At 39.6% G+C, this 24,141-nt stretch overlaps 1 protein-coding gene across 3 annotated transcripts in view; it reads left to right on the top strand.

Moving 5' to 3' along the window:
- The window catches only part of LOC114296257 (beta-galactosidase 6), a 54,824-nt gene that overhangs the window by 29,185 nt on the left and 1,498 nt on the right, over positions 1-24,141 (top strand). For 2 of the 3 annotated variants that reach the window (XR_014341000.1, XM_082888581.1), the window contains exons 12-16: positions 3,191-3,390; positions 3,911-4,011; positions 19,170-19,279; positions 20,604-20,711; positions 21,348-21,458. Coding sequence is in view for 2 of the 3 variants with exons in the window: in XM_082888581.1 (XP_082744707.1) it covers positions 3,191-3,390; positions 3,911-4,011; positions 19,170-19,279; positions 20,604-20,711; positions 21,348-21,458 (630 nt within the window). In the remaining variant the exon portion in view is untranslated. Of the gene's footprint in view, positions 1-3,190; positions 3,391-3,910; positions 4,012-19,169; positions 19,280-20,603; positions 20,712-21,347; positions 21,459-23,372; positions 23,585-24,141 lie in introns of all 3 variants that reach the window. The other variant, XM_082888580.1, reaches the window with a different exon arrangement.

Below are 24,141 nucleotides of genomic sequence, written 5' to 3'. Positions count from 1 at the left end.
GACACTAGACTGATGAGCCCGTAGATGAGAGCCATGTCCTCTAGACTGGCTTGACCGACCTCTTCTAGAACCAGACCGATCACCTCGGCCCCCAGATGGAGTCCTATGAAGCTTCCAACACGTCTCACGAGTATGCCACGGCTTGCGACAGTAATCACACAATACAGACTCCTTGGCGGCAGACGGAGGGATGGGAGTCGGGCTAAGGTCATCTCTTAGGGTAGACAATAATGCTAAGCGGTCAGTAGAGATAGGTGACATCATAGTAGACCAGCAACTCTCCTCATTCTGTATATAAGCGAATGCCTTCTGAAGTGAAGGAAGAGTGTCCATACCCAGAACCCGACTCCGAATAGGATCATACTCCACATTGAGACCTACCAGAAACTTGGAGACCCTTTCCTGTGCAATGAACTTCTTGTACCCGACTGAATCAGCAGTGCACACAGGCTTATAGTCCTGCAGGTGATCAAGGTGTTTCTAGCTGTTGGTGAGGAAGGTGAAGTACTGAAGAACAATTTGCTCCCTCTGGACAAAGCTCTCAATAGAGCGGCGCAACTCAAATGCTTGTGAGAAATTCCCTTTGTGGGAATAGGTGGCAGCCACAGCATCCCAAATATCCTGGACAGTCTCCATAAACAAGTAGCTTTCTCCAATTTCTGGTACCATCGAATGAATAAACCAACCCATAATAAAAGAGTTGGTAATCTCCCATTGGTCATAACCGGGGTCAATAGTTTTGGGTGCTTGTATCCTGCCATCAACATACCCCATCTTCCCTCTGCTCTTCAAAAAAATAGTCAAACTCTGCGACCACGCTAGATAGTTTTGATCATTAAATGGAGAGGTGATGATTTTAAGACTAGGGTTGGGGTTATCCGTCATAGTAGTAGGTAGAATGAAACTCTCACTCCTAGGTGTCTGAGAAGTAGTGGACACATTGGTGGAATCTGCCATGGAAACTGTACTACCGAATCCTCAACAAAACTAGTACTAATTGCAAACCCGGAAAGTGGTGGTGGAAGGAAAGATACAACTACCACTATAAAAGCATAAAGAATTAAGAACTCATATTTTTATTTTTAGAGAATAAAGAGACTAGGGTACCAATATCAAGTTACAAGTCTACGAAGAAGCAGAGGACCTAGTCAAACAGAATGTGGTCGAAGAATGGTGACAGGAAAAAAACGAGATTGGTTGTTGTATGAGGCCAAAGAAGACATAGGGGTTGTCGGCTGGGCCAGAAAAGCCGTCACTAGTGGTCGACTAGGCCAAAAGGCTTGTCGGCAAAGACCAACAAGGGACGTCGATGCCTGCTGTGAGGATGTTGACCAACCCAGATAAGGTTCAAACCCTAGGGTGATCTTCGATACTGATGTTGATCAACCTGGGTGAGTTTTGAACCCTAGACGGACATCAACTCAGAGCCAAAACCACCTGAGTCTTTCTCGATGTGAGCTGAAACCCCTCAAGGTGGAGTCGGCTGCTGAAGGGTAGTTGTTGGCGGCGTGGGATATCTCCGGCTGATGGCTGGTGGCTCCAGTGAGTAATAGGAACTGTATGGATAGATGGGTTTAGGTTTTAGGGTTAGGCTCTTATACCATGATGATTTTAGAGAATACCAAGATTAGAGAATGATTGTGATATCATCTCCCGTTTATATTAATGAAAATTAATAATTACAAGGGAGCCCTAAGGCATAGAATAATTACAATCAAAAAATAACTCAACTAATAATATGCCATTCTAACAGGATGCGTAACAAAAAACACTTAGAAAAAAACACAGGTGCCTAATTTTTTAGTTCTTAGCGGTGTAAAACGGTCTTAATATAATGCATAAAGAAATTTTTGCCAATACAAGCTTTGTCTGCTTAAGTATAACAATAACTATGAGATTCAGGCTAATGTTTGGGACTCTCATGTGGTGCCCTAGGGGAATTCTCGATGTCCATGGAAATCTATCTCTCAAGCCCTTACTCTTTTTTCTTGGGTTACTCATTTTATTGAGGGAAATGGGGAGTTCATTCGATTTGGGTAGGATGCTTGAAAGAGCGAGGTTTCTTTGAGTCTTTTGTCCCCTCTATTGCTTTGTTTGTCTCATTCCCATAATGTTTCTATTTCTCCCATGTCTTGTTCTCATTTCTCCCGCGATTTCTTGGAATTTTAATTTCTTCAAGAATGTCAATGATTGTGAGGTTAATGACTTGGATTCTTTGGTGTCTGTCCTTGATGATGTTTCCTCGAGACATGATGCTAGAGACAAGAGGGAGTGGACTATTCATTTTCCTGGGGTACTTTCTTTCTTGTAAATCATTTTTTGATAAGGTCATTGATAATCCAGATGTACAAAGTTTTGGCCCTCATAAAGCAATTTGGAATTCATTTGTGCCTCTTGAAGTTAAAGTTTTTGTTTGGTTTTTGGCTCATGAAAAGCTCAACACCAATGAAATGATTCAGAAAATGAGGCCTACGGTCATTTACTTCCACAATGGTATATTATGTCTAGGAGGGATGAGGAAAGATTGACCATCTATTTTTGGCATTGTCCTATGGCTATGATTCTATGGTATAAACTGTTTAAGTTAGTGGGAGATGGTTGGCTGCCTCTTTTGAGTTTTGTTCCACTGCTCGGGATTAATTAGAGGGTTCTTGGCAACAATAAAAAGGCGTGTGTTCTTTGGAGCTGTATGCTTTGGGTGATTTGGTTGAAGGCAATAATTTTTTAGGATAAGTTTGAAGATCTTGAAGGCTTAGGGGATAGAGTTTGTTACTCATCTTCCTTTTGGGTTTCAGTGATAGTACCTTTGAAGAGGACTCCTCTGTTATTGATTAGTAGAGATTGGACATATGAGAGCTATTTTCGACTTGTATTCTTGATTCTCTCTTTTTTCTGTTGTTTTTGGTGGTTCTCTTGTCCCTGGTTGTAACTTTTTGTCCATAAAATTGTGTTGCTTATCAAAAAAATAAATAAATAAAAAGAAAAAGAAAAGCTTTGCCTGCTTATCAAAATTTTGTGTTTCTTTTATTGTGTAAAATTGTAAATCATTTGTTCTTCTGCTCTTCTCCGAATTTATATCGCTGCAGAAAATATAAAACTATGTATGAATATTTGTGTCTATACTAAATAAGCATACACATTCCATGCTCTTATCTTATTAAATCTGTTCCTTTCATTGATTATGAACCAGGTTGTTTCACAAAGAACTCGTGATGATGTTGCACTTTCTCGCAGTACCAGTGTCAGTGAACTTTCACTGGCATCAGTAAAATGGAGTTGGTATAAAGAAAAAGTGGGTATTTGGGGTAACAACTCATTTACCAAATCAGAGTTAGTGGAGCAGATAAATACAACAAAAGATACTAGTGATTTTCTATGGTATACAACAAGGTAACTCATCTGAAAATGTTTGCTGAAAAGTTGATAATACATTGGCAGAAAGTCTTAAAAAATTATGTCAATCCATCAAATCATAGTGCTGGCTGGCTTCAAATTTACTTTGGAATTTGGATAAACTTGATCTAATGCGATCTTATTGTAAATCTGGCATTCAAGAAATTCTATTTCATTTCCGTGTTATTTTTATTTTCTTTCAGTGAATACATGAGTCTATGATTTGACATTTAGATGATTGGAGATGTGCTGATGTACTACTCTGTAATTCTTTTCCATTTTTGGAAACTACATGTTTCTTTTGTGGGAAAATAGAAAATCTTGGTGTCAGATAAGAAACAGATAGAGCATCAACTTTTTGAATTCCTTTCTCTATCTAAACTGTTTTCCATACTGGATCTTATTTTACATATTGATGTATTTAATCTTTGGTGGTTTTGCCTTATTCGTTGCTTGATGATTTGTAGTCAGATTTTTTGGATATTTAAACTGCCGCTGTTCTTCTCTGTTTTGGCAGTATAAATATGAATGAGAACGCTAAGCTAGGTCAGGACGTATTTTTGCTTATTGAAAGTTTGGGACATGCAGCTCTTGTTTTTGTCAACAAAAAAGTAGTAGGTTGGTAATTCTACCATATGCAATGAACTGACATTTATCCGTTCTTATTTTTTTCCTCTTATTTTCATTCTTAATGTTAAAATCCACCTACTCTCCACCTACTTCACCCACTTAAACCTACTCCACTAAACCTAACCCACTACACCACTACCACCTCACCTACTCCACTAAACCTAACCCACTACACCACTACCACCTCCACTTCACCTACTCCTTACCTACTACACACTCACCCTCTTCTATATATAGGAATCATGAATCATTGTAATAGATATCAATATACATCAATCAATAATACAATCATTTCTCTTTATACATTAAATTTCTACATGGTATCAGAGCAATAAGATTTAGGCCTGTATTTTTTTCTCATCGGCGGGCAGCCGGCCGGCAACTTTGCCTTCGCTGCCCGCTGGAATTTTCTACACATAGCTTTGAGTTCTTCGCCATCAACGGCGGCAACATACTCCCTGAAAGAGAGAGAGACGACACGCCTTGCAACTCGATCCACCTGTAGCCTCATCACTGCCACCACAATCCCTTTATCGGTCGACAATGACCACGACGACTCGGTGTGGACGATGACGTGGGTCCCAACCACGGATGAGCAGCCAGCGCTCCTTCTGACGGGGTCACTGGATGAAACGGCGTGGGTATGGAGCCCCGATGAGCTGACAAGCGTCGCCACCAACAAGTTTGCAACCATGTTGCACAGAAACACCCACAAAATCACTGTAATCCTAGTCTATGCAGTCCTTGAGTGGATTCTCATCTTCCTCCTCCTCTTGAACCCACTCTTTTCTTTTCTGATTTCAAAGTTTGCTCACTACTTTGGACTCAAACCACCCTGCCTTTGGTGTTCAAGAGTTGATCACATGTTGGACCCAAACACTAGTAAAAGAAATTCCTACAGAAATCTTGTCTGTGAAGCACATGCCACTGAGATTTCCAAGTTGGGTTACTGTCCCAATCACAAGAAACTGGCTGATCATCCCCAAAACCTGTGCAAGGATTGCTTATCCACGCACCCAAAACACGCCGAGAATTCCATTGAAATCTCAAGAAGGATTGGCTTCTTCACATGGGTTAGTGAGAACAGACTTGAAAATGGTGACAAGATCAATTCCAAATGTTCATGCTGTGATCAGAGCTTGAGCAATAGCAAATGGTGTAGTCAATCCAACGGCCCAGATTCTCCTCGCCAGTCACATGCTTGAAGCTTCTCTTATGGGGTTCTTGTTATTCCTCTTGCTGATGATAGATAGACTACACCACTACATAAGATCACTTTAAACCCTCTCTTTTTCCTTTCTTTTTATTTTAATATTCACATCCACTACATTTTGTCTTTCAGTGACAGTTGCACAATCTCTCTCTCTCTTATCATACACAGATAAACACATTGTTTTTATTATCACTTCCTCTCACTCTCTCATAAAATAATACTCCACCTCTCATGGACCCGACAGACCCAGACTCAAAATCAATTATTTTTATTTATTTTTTTTTTCAAATCACTTTTAATCCTTTTTAAATACCCACTCTCCAATAATATATCTTTTGCAGGGGCACTAACCCCAACTTTATTTTGAAACAATCACACTGATGTTTTTCATATAATCCATCTACAAATATTTTTTATCTATTTTTTTTATCCCTTGTTTTCTTTCATTTTATTTTTATTCTTAAACAAAACACTACCAAACAAAAAAAAAAAAAAAAAAAAAAAAAAAAACATTTCACAAACTTGTCATTTCTTCATGTCGGGGATCAACCCCGATCAGAATTTTACAAAAAAAAAAAAAAAAAAAAAAAACACACAAAACACACAAAACAAAAACAAAACACACCAAACAACCACATCCACAGGCGGGATTTTTCTTCTCTACTCTGTCGCCGGTCTCTTTTTCTTGCCTCCATCCTGGACGGCCCTTGACGGTGCTGCCTCCGTGTTTCCCACGCCACCGAGCACGTTCACTCCACCCTGCTCCTCCACTATAGCATATGGTGGACCTCCAAATCGGAACATCACGGTAGCCTTCCGCTTCAGCTCCTTGTTTTCCGCCTTCAGCACACTTATCTCTGCTCGCGCATCCTTATACATGCGCTGGAGCAGAGCCAGTTGGCCGTTTAAATGCTGCACCTCATTTGTCCTACTCTGCAGCCGGTGCGACAAGTCTGTGACTGCCGTCATCGTCTCCACACAGGACTTCAAAGTATACTGATTGGCTTCAATGTCAGTTTGCACTGCCATTTTTTGCTCCACAGACCGCATAGGAAAGTTCAACGGAGCAAACCCTGGGGCGCTTGGTTGAGGTTCACTGGCCCCCGCACCAGTTATCTCTCTTGTTGACTCGTTAAGGTCTGGAAAGAGAGTAAGCAGACCACGGGAAGGCGAAGCCATTTTCTGGACAACAGAGTGTTACAGAGTATCTCTCTCAGAAATCTCTCTCAGAAAACAGAGTGTTACAGAGTATCTCTTTCAGAAATCTCTCTCAGAAAACGAAGAGTTTTTCAGAGTTTTTTCTAGCAGGTTTTTGTCTCTGCTTCCAAGCCTCAGCCTCCGCTTCGGTTTATAAAGACCATGACAAAGAGGCCGACACGCGTTCTGTCGATCACGTGCATCGCCGCGTGTCTGGCGCACCTTTTGATGGCACGCCTTTTTATGGATTGGGCACGCCTTTTGATGGCACGCCTTTCGAAAACATGGGCACGCCTTTTGATGGCACGCCTTTTTATGGATTGGGCACGCCTTTTGATGGCACGCCTTTTGAAAGATTGGGCACACCTTTTGAGGGTGCGACTTTTTAAGGGTCCGACAAGACTCTGTAAACTGTCCCGACATTGATTCCGGTTAGCTCCTTCATGGGTCCGACAAGACTCTGTAAACTGTCCCGACATTGATTCCGGTTAGCTCCTTCATGGGTCCGACAAGACTCTGTAAACTGTCCCGACATTGATTCCGGTTAGTTTCTACAAGGGTCCAGCAAGACTCCGTAAACTGTCACCACAACTGTCACAACATTGTCTGCTACAACGGTCCGACATGACCCCATAAACTGTCTTCTACATCGGTCTGACACCACCATACAGTGTTCTCTACATGGTTATGACACCCCCATACAGTGTCCTCTACAACGTTATGACACCACCATCCAGTGTCTTCACCAATGGTCTGACACGACCATACAGTGTCTTTTATCCTCTTTTATTTTTATGTATTTTCTTGTTTTGTTAATCTCTCCAAACTCAAGTTGGTTAGTTCCTATCCCTCTTGAGTTTGCGGGGGGCTGTTAAAATCCACCTACTCTCCACCTACTTCACCCACTTAAACCTACTCCACTAAACCTAACCCACTACACCACTACCACCTCACCTACTCCACTAAACCTAACCCACTACACCACTACCACCTCCACTTCACCTACTCCTTACCTACTACACACTCACCCTCTTCTATATATAGGAATCATGAATCATTGTAATAGATATCAATATACATCAATCAATAATACAATCATTTCTCTTTATACATTAAATTTCTACAGGTCAGTTAAGCTCTTTAGTGCTTTTATGTTTTATCAAAAGATGTGGGCAAACACTTTGATTTTTAAGAGCACTCAAGTTCTAGTTTTTGGGCTTTATCCAACAAAAGACACTCTTAATTCAGCATATCACTATGATCTATGTTAGAATTTACCATCACCTACCACCTACTACCACCTACTCTTCTATATACATGTAAGAAAAACTGATGTATTATTGATTGATATAATGTTGATATTCTGTCTATTACAAATGGTTCCTTATATAGATGTAGGTGTAGTGGATGGTGGTAGTGGTGTAGTGGGTTAGGTTTAGTGGAGTAGGTGAGGTGGTAGTGGTGTAGTGGGTTAAGTTTAGTGGAGTAGGTGAGGTGGTAGTGGTGGTAGGTGATGGTAAATTCTAACAATCTATTTGACAATGCAATGTCAAACCATTTATTAGCCCCAAAAACAAAAACAATAACAAAATCACAAAGAGAAAAAGAAAAAAGGAGCTCATAATAGAGCCAATTTGAAACCTGAGTTTGTTTCAATTAAAATAGACAATTCCTACAGAGATGAGTGGCATTTGTTTAGGTACTTGTTCTGTAATCCATGTGCACATCAGGCCAATTTTTCAACCAAGTGATGACCTAGCTTAGGATGACTTGGCAAACAATCTAAGCAATACGAGATTTAGGAAGGATAGTGGGCGTCGTAGGACGAGATGGTGGGACCTAAAAGGGGACGAATTAAAAATATTTAAGAATAGAATAGATATAGAAGGTACTTGGGACTTGAAAGATGATACTAATACTATGTAGAACTCGATGACCAATTATATGAGGAGAATCTCAAGGGAAGTTATTGGAGAGTCAAAAGGAAAGGGACCCAACTGTAAGGAAACTTAATGGTGGAGGGAGGAGGTTCAAATAGTAGTAAAAACGAAAAAAAGTGCTTTAAAAAGTGACAGAAGGATAGAACTGAGAGAAAAACCTTAAAAGCTACAGGTTGACTAATAAGGAGGTCAAAAAAGTAATGAGAGAGGGAGGATTCTAAGGTGTTGGTGAAGGATGAAGAGATTAAGGGGAGATGGAAGAACTATTTTGAGAAATTAAATGAGAAACATCGAGGAAGGTCAAAATAGGAGGAAGTAACTAGTAATAAGGAAAACCAAGACTACAAGTCCTATCGCAAGATTATGAACTTTGAAGTGGAGATTGCACTTAAGAAAATGAAATCGAATAAAGCTTTAGAACCCGATGATATCCCTATTGAAGCTTGGAAATGTTTAGGTAAGAAGAGGGTTGTTTGGTTGATTAGGTTATTTAGCAAGTTTTGGTAACTAGAAAAATATCAGAGGAGTGGAAAAAGAGTATTTTAGTGCCAATCTATAAGAATAAAGGAGATGTCTAGAATTGCAACAACTATAGAGGAATCAAGCTGATGTGTCATATAATGAAAGTGTGGGAGAGAGTGATGGAACATCGATTGCGAGATATAATAGAGATGTAAGAGAATCAATTTGGATTTATGCTTGGTGGGTCAGCAATGGAAGCGATCTATCTTTTAAGGAGAGTAATAGAAAAGTATAGAGAAAAGAAAAGAGACATTTATATGATTTTTATCGATCTTTAAAAAGCATATGATAGAGTGCCTCGGGATATAATCTGGTGAGTGTTAGAGAAAAAAGAGGTGGCAAAAGGTTATGTTGATGTGATTAGGGACATGTATGAAGGTGTGGTGACCACTATTAGATCGCCTACTGGAGAAACAAGTGAATTTTCAATTACTGTGGAGTTACGCAAAGGATCAACCTTAAGTTTTTATCTTTTTGCTTCAGTTATGGATGAGTTGACCAGAAATGTTCAAGATGATGTATCATGGTGTATGCTTTTTGCAAATGATATCGTGTTAGTAGACGAGACTAGAGAAGGAGTTAACACTAAGTTGGAGGCACTTGAATCTAAATGATTTAAGATAAGTGGAATTAAGATAGAGTACATGGAGTGTAATTTTAGTAACAGTTATAAGTTTTTTGAATGAAACTGAATATTCAATTGTCAATGTTTACAAAGAGTTCATCAGTTTATATAGCCTTAATTCTATGACTGAAAAAGGAAATACAAAGATTATGTCTAATTCCTAATATTGTGCCTAATTCCTAATATACACAAACATGCCATATATACACAATCATGCCACATATATAATATATTCTCATACCCCCGCTCAAACTCAAGGTGTTTTAACGGAAAATACTGAGAGTTTACTAAGAAGAAACTGAAACCGAGCGGGAGTGTCAGTCTTGGTGAAGAAGTCCGTAAGTTGTAAAGTCGAGGAGATGAAAGAAAGCGAGATAGAGCCAGACTGCAGATGCTGTCGAACAAAGTGACAATCAATCTCAATGTGTTTCGTTCGTTCATGGAAGACAGGATTGTGGGCAATCTGAATAGCACTGCGGTTGTCACAATAGAGAGAGGTCGGAGAAGACTGAGGTACACCCAAATTAGAGAGAAGACAACAAAGCCAAACAAGCTCAGCAGTAGCATGAGTCATAGCACAGTACTTAGTTTCGACAGTAGAGCGGGCAACAACAATTTGTTTTTTACTTTTCCAAGAGATCAAGGAATCGCCAAGAAACATATAGAAACTAGAGGTGGACTTGCGATCATTAACATCTCCAGCCCAATCAGAATCAGCGTAGGCCACCAAGTCTAAAGAGAAAGTAAAGGACAATAGTAGGCCCGGCAAAATGGTACCCCGAAGATAGCGAAGAATGCGAACCAAAGTAGCCCAATAGGTAAAGCGAGGAGCCGAAACGAACTGACTAATTACATGAACAGTATAAGCAAGATCAGGGCGAGTGATAATCAAATAAACTAAACAATCCACAAGCTTGCGATAGAAAGTAAGATCATCCAGAGGGACACCATCAGTAGAGTTGAGCTTTACATTAAGCTCAATAGGTGTATCAGAAACCTTAGTATCAGTAAGACCGGCACGGTGAATAACCTCATTAGCATACTTGGCCTGAGATAGAAAATGGCCCTTTGGAGAAGAGGCACCTCAATACTAAGAAAATACTGCAAGGGACCCAGATCCTTCATTTTGAAGGTGCGGAAGAGATGTTGCTTGACCTCAGAGATAGCAAAAGAGCCAGAGCCAGTGATGATCATATCATCCACATAGAGTAAGAGAGCAACAAAACCAGCCGAGGTATATCTCAGAAACAAAGCAGAGTCGTAAGCAGAAGGATGAAATCCAAGCTCGGTGACAGCAGTCCGAAAGCGATCATACCAAGCACAAAGAGATTGTTTCAAACCATACAGAGGACGTCGAAGATGACAAACCTGCCCAGAGGAGTGGAGAAGGCCAGCGGGAGGACGCATGTAAACCTCCTCAGTGAGATAATTGTTAAGAAAAGCATTCTTAACGTCTATTTGATAGAGAGGCCGATGTCGAATAACAGCAACAAAATCAAGGTACGGACAGTAATCATCTTGGCAACAGGAGTAAAGGTCTCCTCATAATCAATATCATATTCCTGTGAGAAACCTTTGACAACCAGATGAGCTTTGTAGTGTTCAAGAGAACCATCAGAATGAGTTTTAACTTTGTAGACCCATTTGCAACCAACCAGATTCTTACTAGCAAGCAAAGGAATCAACTCTCAAGTACTAGTTTTCTGCAAAGCAGATAACTCATCCTCCATCGCTTGAACCCAATGAGGATCCTGACAGGCCTCCTTGTAAGACTGAGGTTCTGAAAAAGAGTGAATTGCAGACAAAAAAGTACGATAGGAAGCAAAAAAACATGTATTAGACCAACCCAACCTGTTTGGAGAACGACGTACTCGAGTAGGATATCGGTGTTTGCAAAAAAATAAATGTATTATTGATTGATGAGTTGATGATTGATATTTGATTCTGTTACAATTGATTGATTATATAGATGTAGGTTAGGTGGTGGTAGGTGAGGAGTAGGTGAGTGTAGTAGGTGAGTGTGTGGTAGGTGATGGTAAATTCTAACAGCCCCCCGCAAACTCAAGGAGGATAGAAACTAACCAACTTGAGTTTGAAGAGAGGAACAAAACAAGAAAATACATAAAAATAAAAAAGGATAGGAGACACTGTATGGTCGTGTCAGACCATTGGTGAAGACACTGAATGGTGGTGTCATAACGTTGTAGAGGACACTGTATGGTGGTGTCATAACGGTGTAGAGGACACTGGATGGTTGTGTCAGACCGATGTAGAAGACAGTTTATGGGGTCATGTCGGACCGTTGTAGCAGACAATGTTGTGACAGTTTACGGAGTCTTGCTGGACCCTTGTAGAAACTAACCGGAATCAATGTCGGAACAGTTTACAGAGTCTTGTCGGACCCATAAAGGAGCTAACCGGAATCAATGTCGGGACAGTTTACAGAGTCGTGTCGGACCCATAAAGGAGCTAACCGGAATCAATGTCGGGACAGTTTACAGAGTCTTGTCGGACCCTTAAAAAGTCGCACCCTCAAAAGGGGTGCCCAATTTTGTCAAAAGGCGTGCCATCAAAAGGCGTGCCCAATTCATCAAAAGGTGTGCCGGACATGATGGCGAGGCACGTGGGCGCCTTGGCTTGCGTGCCCGGTTGTCGGCTGGTGGCAAGAGGCGCGCGATGCGCGTGGCTGCCTTGGCTATTTAACCAAGGTTGATGCTGAGGCTGAGGCTGAGAAAAGCTGCGAAAAACCTCTGAAAAAAAACTGCGTTGTGCTGAGAGAGAGTCTGAAAAACTCTTCGTTGTGCTGAGAGAGAGAGTCTGTAACACTCTGTTGCGAGAGATATTCTGTAACACTCTGTTGCCCAGAAAATGGCCTCGTCCTCGTCTTCCCGTGGACTGCTCACCCTCTTTCCCGACCTCAACGAGTCAACAAGAGAGAGAACTGGTGCGGTGGCACTGGAAACTCAACCAAGCGCCCCGGAGTTTGCTCCGTTGAACTTTCCGATGCGGTCGGTGGAGCAAAGAATGGCAGTGCAGTCGGATGTGGAGGCCAATCAGTATACTCTGAAGGCATGTGTGGAAAGCATGACGGCGGTCACAAACTTGTCGAACCGGCTGCAGAGTAGGACAAATGAGGTGCAGCATTTAAACGGCCAACTGGCTCTGCTCCAGCGCATGTATAAAGATGCGCGAGCAGAGATAAGTGTGCTGAAGGCGGAAAACAAGGAGCTGAAGCGGAAGGCCACCGTGTTGTTCCGATTTGGAGGTCCACCATATGCTGGAGTGGAGGAGCAGGGAGGAGGCAACTTGCTTGGTGGTCTAGGAAGCAATACGGAGGCAGCACCGTCAAGGGCCGCCCAGGATGGAGGAAAGAAGAAGAGACCTGCGGCAGAGTAGAGAAGAAAAAATCCCGCCGGTGGATGTGGTTTTTTTTTTTTTTTTTTTTGTAAAAGTGTGATCGGGGTTGTGCCCTGAGATGAATAAAATATGAGTGGTGGTGCAAATTTGTAAATTGTTTGCAATGGGGTTTGGTTTTTTTTTTTGTTTGTTGTTTTTTTTTTTTTTTTTTTTTTTTTTTTTTTTTTTTGTGGTTGAAGAAGAAGAATAATAAGAATAATAATAATAATAAAAAATAGGTATCATGGAGTGGGCGGTGGAAAAAATATGATGTAGAAAAAAAAAAAAGGGAAGGTGGTGGAATGATGTGTTGTGTGAATAATAAAAAAAAATAAAATAAAAGGGGGCTCTTTTTTGCAAGCCAGGAATCTGTCAAAAAGTAAAATAAAAAAAAAAAAAAAACAAGTGCACATGGAGGTGATAAGCTCAGTGGGTGGGAGTAAATAAAAAAAAAGAAGAATGGGATGTGTCTTTGAAGAGAGAGAGAGCCCGTGTCTGGTGAACATGGGTGATGTAAAAGGGGTGAAAAGAAAAAAAAATAAAAAAATAAAAAATAAAAAATAAAGGGAACAAGATAAGAGTGGATCTTAAAAGTATAAATAAAAGAAAGTGGTGTGCTAGCCGTGGGGTTGAAAGTGAGAGAGAGAGAAGAGTTATATATATATATATATATATATATTAAAATAAGAGAATTGTTAAATCTATTTGTCTAAGTCATGAATTGGTAGAGAGAGGTCCAAACAAAACCACTACTCTTATCATCTCTCTCACTCGCACTCCAGCAACCAAGTAGAACAACCAGGAGAAGAAGAAGAAATGTCGGGTTCGGCTCTATTTGGTTCGAGAATGGTGGTCCTCCCAAACCCATCTTCTGGATTTGGTGGTGCGACGAAGGCGCCAGTTCCGAGGGTCGGCGGCGGAAGCTGCGGCGGTCTGGTGATAGAGTGCTCGTCTCGGCCGCAGAAGAAGGCGACGGCGCACCACTTGGGCCTATTGTCTCAACCTCGTCTTCACCGAACAAGACGAAGGCAGGGACGTTCTCGGTGAGTTCGATTTCTTTGGGACAGCGAAAGAAGGACCAGTACTGTTTGTAATTGTCTTGGACTTTGTCGGCGGAGATGGAGCCGCCGGAGAGATGGACGATGATGGCTCTGAATCTTGCAGCGGTGGTGGAAAGATTGATAGGAGTCAGAGGTTGATCAGGTTGCTTCTCCAACTTAAGTTTCTCTATGGATGTGTTAGGTAGCCAAGAATGGAACTTTGAAGGTTCCGAATCTCCATCGCAAGATAGATCTGTAAATTTTCCAGAACCTTCTCGAAGTTCTGGTGGAGTTTCAAGTAAGGTTCCACAGGCTTTGAGAAATCTGCCCTCATCCTTGAGCTCCCTGTTGTTGTTGCCATGCTCTGGAGTCCTCAAGGCAGGATTTTTTTCATCCTGACATGGCAATCCTTCTTTATCATCGGCAAGTAGTAAGGATGACAGAGGATTCCGAGATACAACAGGTTTTCTGAGATTCGAAGGGAGTGGTTCTGTTCTTTCACACCCACGATCCATCGACACCATTATCTTTGGGGAAAGCTGTTTTATGAATCGAAGAAGGGAAGGAAGCACAGGAAGGCTATTCGAACAAGCCCAAATAGGAATACTCACGGCAATTGCCTCGTCCGGTGATCGGACAGGAGGGATTGAATAAGAGCTTGGGTCAAAAGCATCGAAATCGATGATATGAACACGGCCGCCATAGCCAAGAGCTTCGAGGATTGCTTGGTTAGAAGTGAAATTCATGAAATGGGTAACAGGGGAGGCTTCAGAGAGCAATTTATAAGCACCCATTTTGAACAAAGCATCAAAGGGCCTAGAAGTTCTAGGAGGTGTGGGTGAATCTGGACCGTTGATTCACGGGTTGGGTGATGAATCAGTTTGTTGAGGAAGGAGAAAGAGAATTAGAAAATTTTGGGTTTGTCCGGCGGACGGCCAAGGCGAGGCTGCCGTCCGCCGGTGAAGCGGAATCACTAAATTCTCAACCTTGCTCTGATACCATGCAAAAAAATAAATGTATTATTGATTGATGAGCTGATGATTGATATTTGATTCTGTTACAATTGATTGATTATATAGATGTAGGTTAGGTGGTGGTAGGTGAGTGTAGTAGGTGAGTGTGTGGTAGGTGATGGTAAGTGTGTGGTAGGTGATGGTAAATTCTAACAGTGTTCAGCAGGATCAGTCTTCAGAAGCAGAAGAAGGAGCAGCTGGGGCAGAGACAACTGGTGGAGGGGGAGCCGTGCGACGAGAATAGACTAACAACGGAGGCAGAGAAGAAGCCGAAAGAGGAGAGGAAACCAGAGGTGAAGCAAGAGGAGAAGGAGAGATAGCCTTAGGGGAATCAGTGGAGAAATACTCAACAGGAGGGGTGGAAGGTGGAGAAGAGAGAACAAGGTCATGGGGAGCAGTAGAGATGTACTCATTAGAAGGAACCTCAGAAGGAAACAGATCAATGTGAACCAAATCCTCTTTGGAAACCGGAACAGTGATAGGAGGAAGCTAAAAGCAAGGCAGACGTTCGAGAAAAGAAACATGACGGGAGACATAAAGACGACGGGAAATAGGGTCGTAACACTGATAGCCTTTCTGAGTAGGACTATAACCCAAAAAGACACAAAGGACAGATCGGGCACTAAGTTTGGTCCTATCTTTGCGGGGAAGAAGGACAAAGCAGGCAGACCCAAACACACGAAGCAGGGAGTAGTTAGGAATTTGGGAGAACAAAGCCTCATAAGGAGACCGACCAGAAAGAAGGGGAGTAGGCATGCGGTTGAGAAGAAAAACAGCAGTAAGAACTGTCTCCCCCAAAATGGAGCCAGAACTGAGGCAAAGAGAAGAAGAGACCTAACTGTCTCAAGGAGATGGCGGTGTTTACGCTCGGCTCAACCATTCTGGGCAGGTGTATCTGTACAGGAAGTTTGGTAAATGGTTCCTAAATTGGCCAAATACTCACGGAACTCATTTTTAAAATATTCCCCACCCAAATCAGACCATAACACTTTAATTGTAGATCCAAACTGAGTAATAATCATAGACTGAAAGGTACGGTATATCTGATAGAAATCAGACTTATGAGTTATAAGATAAACCCAAGTGTAACAGGTGCAGTCATCAACAAATGACACATAGTAGGCAGAGCCCCCTTTGGTGAGAACAGGAGAAGGGCTCCAAACATCAGTATGAACTAAAGAAAATGGTGTATCAGATATAGAAGTACTTTTACGAAACGGTAAGGCTATCATTTTGGCAAGTTTACACCTCCCGACATTCAGTAAGTTCACTAGGAGAAACTTTACCCAATATACTGGACTGAGCTAAAGACTGTAAGCGGTCAGCAGACAGGTGTCCTAATCTAGAATGCCACAAATAGAAAGGACTGGACAAAGAATCTAACCGAAAAGAAGAAAAAGCAGTTGGAGAGATTATCATAAACAGATGCAAGCTCTCCACTACATAAGGGTCTCCAACTCTACAGCCAGTCCTAATCTGCTGTTTGGACATCCGATCCTGCACAGAACAAATAGAAGAAGAAAAGAGAATATTAAAACCGGAGGCATCAAACTGACTGATGGATAATAAACTGACAGATAACTGAGGAATATAAGGGACAGATGGAATAGAGACATAAGAGACGGTAAGACAAACCCAACTGATATAACAAACATACCAGACCCATTAGTAGCATTAACAGTAATAAGAAAAGAATAAGGAGTACAATTTTAAAGTAAGGAGAGATCGGGAGTCATATGATGAGAGGCACCAGAGTCAAAAATCCAGACAAATGAAGAAATACCTGAAGAAAACCCAAGCAAACCTGAATGAAGAGAGGAAACAATGGAGGCAGACGGGGATAGCTGGGAGATAGACAGTATATGCTGAAGTTGACTAATTTGAGCACTCAAGGAAGCCAAGTCAGGATCAAGAGCTATAGTGGATGCAGGCGAAGCTGTAGGAGGAACACGGAACTGATTCTGAGATTGCTGAAGAGATGAGACAGACAGATGCCCCTTCTTGGGACAGTGATACTTCCAATGGCTCCACTGATGGCAAAATGCACACTCATCTGATGCTTTGGGCTTTGCAAGAGGCTGAAGCTGATGGGTATCCGGCATCATAGGTGTATTCATAAACAAGAACAATGAACACACAATATTTAAAAGTCAAATAGGCCTAACCGAAATCAGAGATACAAACTGTGGTCAAAATCGTAACAAGGGAGAAACTCCAGAACAGGGTCAAAGAACCAAATAAGAGAACCTTTAGATGGGTCAAGACCTAGACCCAGACCCAAATAGAAAGGGAGGGAACCAAACCAGAGAATCAAAAGCCCAGAAGTCGACCGAAGCAATGAAGTTGATCGACGACGACGACAACAGACAGCTTCAGGTGGAGCTTCAGTCGAGATTGAAGTAGATAACCCACAACGATGACCCACGAAGTTGATCGAAGAGGGATTGCGTCTGAGACAGACGAGTCAGACCAGACCAGAGAACCAAACCAGTCGAAACCCTTGGTGTGTCGCGAGGTGAACGAGAACCAGAGAGAATCAGAACGAGACAGACATGCGAGGTCCAAAGATCACGAACCAACAAACCAGAAGATTGCACGATGGTGGCTAGGGTTTGAAAACTAGCTCTGATACCATGTAAGTTTTCTGAATGAAACTGTATATTCAATTGTCGATGTTTACAAAGAGTTCATCAGTTTATATAGCCTTAAATCTATGACTGAAAAAAGAAATACAAAGATTATGCCTAATTTCTAATATTGTGCCTAATTCCTAATATACACAAACATGCCATATATACACAATCACGCCATATATACAATATATTCTCACAATAGTAACATTGGAAGTAGAGGAGAAGTGAAGATTGAGAACCAAGAACTATCTAAGAGTGGACGTTTTCGTTATTTAGGATCGATTATCACAACGGTTGGGGAGATTGGAATAGATGTGGTCCATAGAATTAAGGCAGGGTAGTTTAAGTGGAGGAGTACATCTGGGATACTATGTGATAAACGAGTACCCACTAGACTAAAAGGAAAGTTCTATAAAATGACTATTAGACCAGCGATGTTGTATGAGACGGAATGTTGGGCAATTAAGAAACAACATGTAGATTAGATGAGTGTTACTGAGATGAGGATACTAAGGTAGATGTGTGACAAAACTAGAAAAGACAAAGTTAGGAATGAGTATATTCGTGAATGGATAGGAGTAGCACTGATAGAAGATAAGTTGAAAGAGAATAGATTGAGATGGTTTGGTCATATACAACGGAGACCAATAGAGGCAGTAGTGAAGAGATACAATACAGTGACGGTAGATGAAAGTGTTAGGAGAAAGGTCAGATCTAGATTGACATGAGCGAGTGTAGTGAATAGAGATATGAATCTCCTTAATTTGACTAACCAAATGACCGGTGATAGAGTCGAGTGTAGAAGAAAGATTCATGTAGCTGACCCCATTTGATGGTACTTAAGGTTTGGTTTGGTTTGATTTGGTTTGGGAAGAGGAAAAGGAAAATGTGCAGATTTTTAAAATGAGAATCAAATTGGTGTCAAGTTGCCTACTAATTTTGTAAAGATGGTTTAGACTCGCTAACTCAATAACTGTTGGCTGATGAGAAAATTATTTTTCTCTAATAATATTTGTGTTTACTATAGGGGTGACTATTGGTTTAATGGTAAAACCTTGACCTAATAACCCTGAGGTTATGGGTTCAACTCTTGGGACAACCACTTTGTGCACTATGCCAAAGGTTATGTGTGTACCCAATCTTTCCTCTCTCAAACACACATTAATGTATATTATTTGGGCGTTGTTTTTAATATTTGTGTTTACTGTGAAAACTGTTTCTTTGCAGTAAGAATTTACTTAATGCATCAAAACTTTATGGTATTACTTTACTTTCCATGTGCTTCAGCATATCAAGCCCAAATTCCTCTTTTCAAGCTATGTATCTCGAATATGATTTGATTTTTGTGGCAATGCTTCACTATTACTTCATGGTTTCCGTTATCACTCCAGAATAATTTTTTTATTGTTGTAAGACTGTAGGATTTTCTCTGCATCAATCCTAATATCTTTGTGATGGAATCCTGAAACTAAATACATTCTGAAGCCAAGTTCTCTTGGAATCCAAAATTACCTAGTTGTGCATGTATACATAGTTTGAAACTCATTCTATTTGGTATTTCTTGTAGGATTTGGTTATGGTAATCATGATGATCCAGCCTTTTTATTCAAGGAGGCAGTCAATCTTGATTCTGGAAATAATACGTTGGATGTGTTGAGTATGATGATTGGCTTACAGGTAATAGGATTCTTTTATTGCCTTAAGGCATCTTGACTAACATGTTTAAAAGAAAATTTTCTGTTTGCTTGGAATCATCATGAGATTCCAATTTCATTCTCAACCAAATCATTCAAACGTGGCCCATATGATATCAACTACATTACTTACTTTGTGTTCAATTTTAACTATAAATATATATATATATATATATATAGAACCTAACTGGTATGCAAGCGCAATCAAAATTTTATTCCACACTTTGAAACTGGGTAACATTGCAACCGTGGTTCTCCAACTGGCAATTTTGGATGGGTGGTCTAGCCTGAATCAATGGAGTTAACTTTCAGAAATTGAATCAATAATATAAGTTAAAATGGAAATTAGGCAAATTATAGTGTGCGCCTCTGCACCTCTCTTTGGGAGGCGGGCCAAAAATGAGGTGTCAACAAGTAAATTGATTTGTAATTCCCCATGTTGTTAAACATTGAAACATGAATGAAAATTTGGAATGTTTTAGACTTGAATTTGACTTAAGATATTAAAGTTGGAATTATTTTGCTCCAGGACACATCATTACATTGAGATGCTGCATGTTGAATGTCGACAACAAATTAATGAATGATAGTGTTAGTGAAAATTGAATTAGGTGCTTCTATGCATTTTCCATTAGGCTATTGTGTTAGTTTATCATCTATGCAGTCAATGAATTGCTAACTCACTAGAATCAAGAGGACCAAGTCCTACTTTCAACAATTCTATCTTGATTTTTGGGTATTTGATTGACTCAAATTTGAGAATCTCATTCTAGTGATGGAGGCCGTGGCCAAAAAAGTTAGAATCTCAAAAGTATTTATTAAGCATCCCAAACACTTCCACATAATTTTATACACTTTTTACACATTTCAATCCACATTTTGCACACTAAATAAGGCTAATGACATGACAGCCCTTTGAATGGTCGTTAGAATTTTCCAATTAACAAAAGCTGTGAGGTGATTATTAATATGCTGCTTTAACTGAGAAGTTAGATCTATATGTGTTCATCTATAGATTACTCATGTTTTTAAACATAAGAAAAGCTGATGAAGTGTTTTAATCTTTTGGTACAAAAATCAGAACCTTTTGTATTTTTACAAAATCTTCCTAATGTTCACAATTTTTCCAAGTCTATTTCTGAATTTTTTCCTTGTCCAAGAAAGATTCCGTTCCCAGATATTCTGCTTATTAAGCTGTATAAACCAAAATTTTCATTAAGTATCCGCAACATGTTTGCCTAGATTTCTATCAGGTGCTTGCCTCTGCGTCAATGTTGATTAAATGTGTTCTTGTATTGTTTTTCCAGAACTATGGGCCATGGTATGACATACAAGGCGCAGGAATTACTTCTGTCATTCTTAGTGATCTGAAGAATACCAACAAGAGCCTTTCTTCCACAGAATGGACCTATCAGGTTTAGGCTATACTTTTACCAATTAAGATTGCAATAAGATGTGTTGTACAGCTATATATTGTAGATTCCCCGCCCCCCCTTCAAAATATTGGAAATGTACAAAGTATTGTATAATGTTATTCAGTAAGCAGTATCTACTTGTAAAATTTTTGAAGTATCCAAACTTGCTTGGTCGCGCATGCTCCTTGTTTTAGTACCTGAAATGATTATATGACATCCTTCTCTTAGAGCCTGATTATAAGTTAGATCAATCATTTGATGAAACTAATGCGCATTGTCTTTTTAAATCTTTAAATGGTTGATAGATTGGCATCAGTTGAACTGGTATGTAGCTGAAGCATGCACATTGAGTTGTAGAGACTAGAGAGTACAACAAAAATTTGTGAATTAAATTTAATTACAACAAAGATATAATACAAAGCAAAGCATGTTCTAGTTTAGAAATTAAAGAAATAGGAGGAGTTTGGAAATATAAGAGGACATAAAATTTTGCTCCTGACTTGTTATGAGAAAATTCTCGAGTTTCTTCATGCTTCAAGTGTGAATTATTTGTTGTTTTGAACTCACTGTGGGAAGATTTCATCTTTGACATCTTTGACCTCAACATGATATTGCTACATGTTTCCTTCATTTCAGGTGGGACTTGAAGGAGAATACCTTGGACTCGATAATATAAATCTTGCAAATAGTTCATTATGGACTCAAGGGAATGCCTTTCCAATTAATCAAAGTTTGATATGGTATAAGGTATGTTGATGCAAATAACATCAGATAATTCTGGAGTACGAATCAGGATTCAATCAAATTATTTGTCTTCTTTTGGCTTCATTTTTCATATTAACAATGCCATTTGTGTTCTTTTGGACTTCCAAAAAATTCAGTGCTGAAAGCTTTGAGCAGTTGGGTTCCTGAACTGACAATTTTAGGGCAAATTTGTCAGTTCAGATCAAATTTAAAACCATCATCCACTGAGCATTTTCAGCATTCAGTGAAATGGAGATGGTTTTTGAGTAGAGCTTATCTTTCGAATAGTTGCAAATTGTCCGTTAGCTGATTCATTTTGGAACCCTTAAAATTATTAGTTTCAGCACTTAATAGGGTTAGCAAACAGCCCTGCAAAATGTACTTAAAAATCCAAAATAGATGACAACTACTACCAAATAATGTGGTTGTCTACATTTCTCACGTTCAGATAAACAGGAGTTGGAAAACCTTGAATTGACAGTCTGTCATGACTCACGAGCCAACCCTTTAAGTATGGGCCCATGTCCTCAGTTTTGTTTCATGCCAACTCAAAACCTTATGTGCATATCATATGGTGTCTTGGTACGTACTAGTTTTACTAAGACACTCATAGATTCTCCCTTGAACTGTCAATTGTTCTTGTACTAGTTTTACTGAGACACTCATAGATTCTCCCTTGAACTGTCAATTGTTCTTTTTCCTCCTATCTTCCAAAAATAAGTTTTTATAAAAATATAAATATTTATTATGAAAAGTATGTTTTGGGCAACAATTTTTTTTTCCACATTGCAAAAAGTATATTTTCTCGTAGTAATGAGAATATTTACATCCAAAGATGTTTACTTATTTTATTTTTTTTCATTTTTTGATTATGTGTATTTATTTTTTCCAAGTTTTAGCCCTATTTCAGATAGAAAAGGGAGACAAAATTAGGTTAGGGACCAAAATGAGTGACATTTTGTATACATTGGAGACAAAATTGACACAATTGAAACATTAGGAATCAAAATGACTAGGGTTGAGCAAGGAAACCGAAAAATCCGTAAATCAAATTGGTCCAAACCAATTTAGTAGGTTTGGTTTGGTTTTTTTAATTCGAGGTTCGGTCCTAATTTGGAAAATTGGAGAACCGGTCTTCGCAGATTGGTTCAAGATTTAGGTCCATGATTCTGGATTTGATTCGAACCGGACCGTATAACTTAAGCCATATATGTTTATTTGCTATATATTATGTTTGGGTAAGTTAATGGTGGAATAATGTGCATGTTTATATTTTGAAAGTTTATGTTTCGAAAAATCATGACAGATTAATGTTGAATAATGTTTGCTTAGTGTTATGTTTTTGCTTAACTGGTGAATATTATGAGAGTAGTTTATTTGATGGACATATTATTATTATTTTTATAATTTATGATAGGTTGAATATTTTGAAAAATTTTATATGATTTTTTTTTGTGAATAGATTATGTGACACTATGGTTCCAAACCGAACCGAACCATGTTTAAATGGTTTGGTTTGGATGCATTTCATAATTTTAATGGTTTGGTTTGGTTCCAATTTATATAGAACCATAGACAATGAATTAGTCCAAACCGATCCAAACTGGACCATGCTCACCCCTAAAAATGACACAGTACATACTTCGAGGACTGAAAGAGTAGTTTTTTAACTGAATTTCCACACATTTGTCCCCAACTTTAATGGCATCTATAGAGAGACCAAATCGAAACACTTTTTATACGTTGGGGACTAAATTGATACAATTTAAACATAAGGACCAAAATGACACAAATCCCATATTTTGGGGACTAAAAGGGTAATTAATCCATAGGAAAAAGAAGAAAGAGGTATAGTAAAATTATAAAGTAGTTACCTCTTAGGCATGCTCTGTTTGATGCTCTATCTCTTGTCCTCAGTCTACATTCGTTGCTCCTGAAGGGAAGGGTCCTTTATCTTTGAATCTTGCTAGCATGGGAAAGGGTCAAGCATGGGTTAATGGGCAAAGTATAGGCCGATATTGGCCTGCTTATCTCTCTCCATCAACTGGTTGCTCTGAGAACTGTGACTACAGGGGAAACTATGATTCATTTAAATGTCTGAAGTACTGTGGTGAACCTGCTCAAACATTGTAAGTGGGAATACAACGTGTTTACCAAATGTTGCATTGTCTTTTAGTTTATTTTACATTATTCTTACTGATTCCGGGAATTTTTTGTTTTTTTTTTTCTTTTTTAAAGAAAATTTCTCAAAAATAGTTTTTGGAAAAAGAGAAGTTGCCGGTAAATCCATGTTGAGGGGTGTGTTAGGCATTAGGTCAAAGGATTAATTTTATTCGGTGAGAAGGACACGTGTTGAAAAGTCACCGGCGGCTAGTGGTGGCAGCTAGCGGCATTGAGGTGTGACAGATAGGTAACATGTGTATAGATAGTGGGACATTTGAATAGATAAGTGATATTTGAACAGATAAATAAAAATGTGTCCTTTTGGAAAAATAATGTCCTTTTGGTCCAAAAAGATTTAAGCTTGGGCCTATTAGCCCAAGAGTTTTAGAAATGGACCTCTAGCCAGAATGCCCTTTTGAAAATACTTAACGTCTTCTTGTTTTATATGTTGTATTTAATTAATTTATTTATTTTTACAACGTATAAAATGGTTTCTAAAAGTGGTACCCGCACAATCCCTTAA

This window comes from Camellia sinensis, chromosome 9 (assembly GCF_055761805.1).
Source record: "Camellia sinensis isolate YWXY chromosome 9, ASM5576180v1, whole genome shotgun sequence".
NCBI lineage: Eukaryota > Viridiplantae > Streptophyta > Magnoliopsida > Ericales > Theaceae > Camellia > Camellia sinensis.
This window is presented reverse-complemented; position numbering and strand designations above follow the sequence as displayed.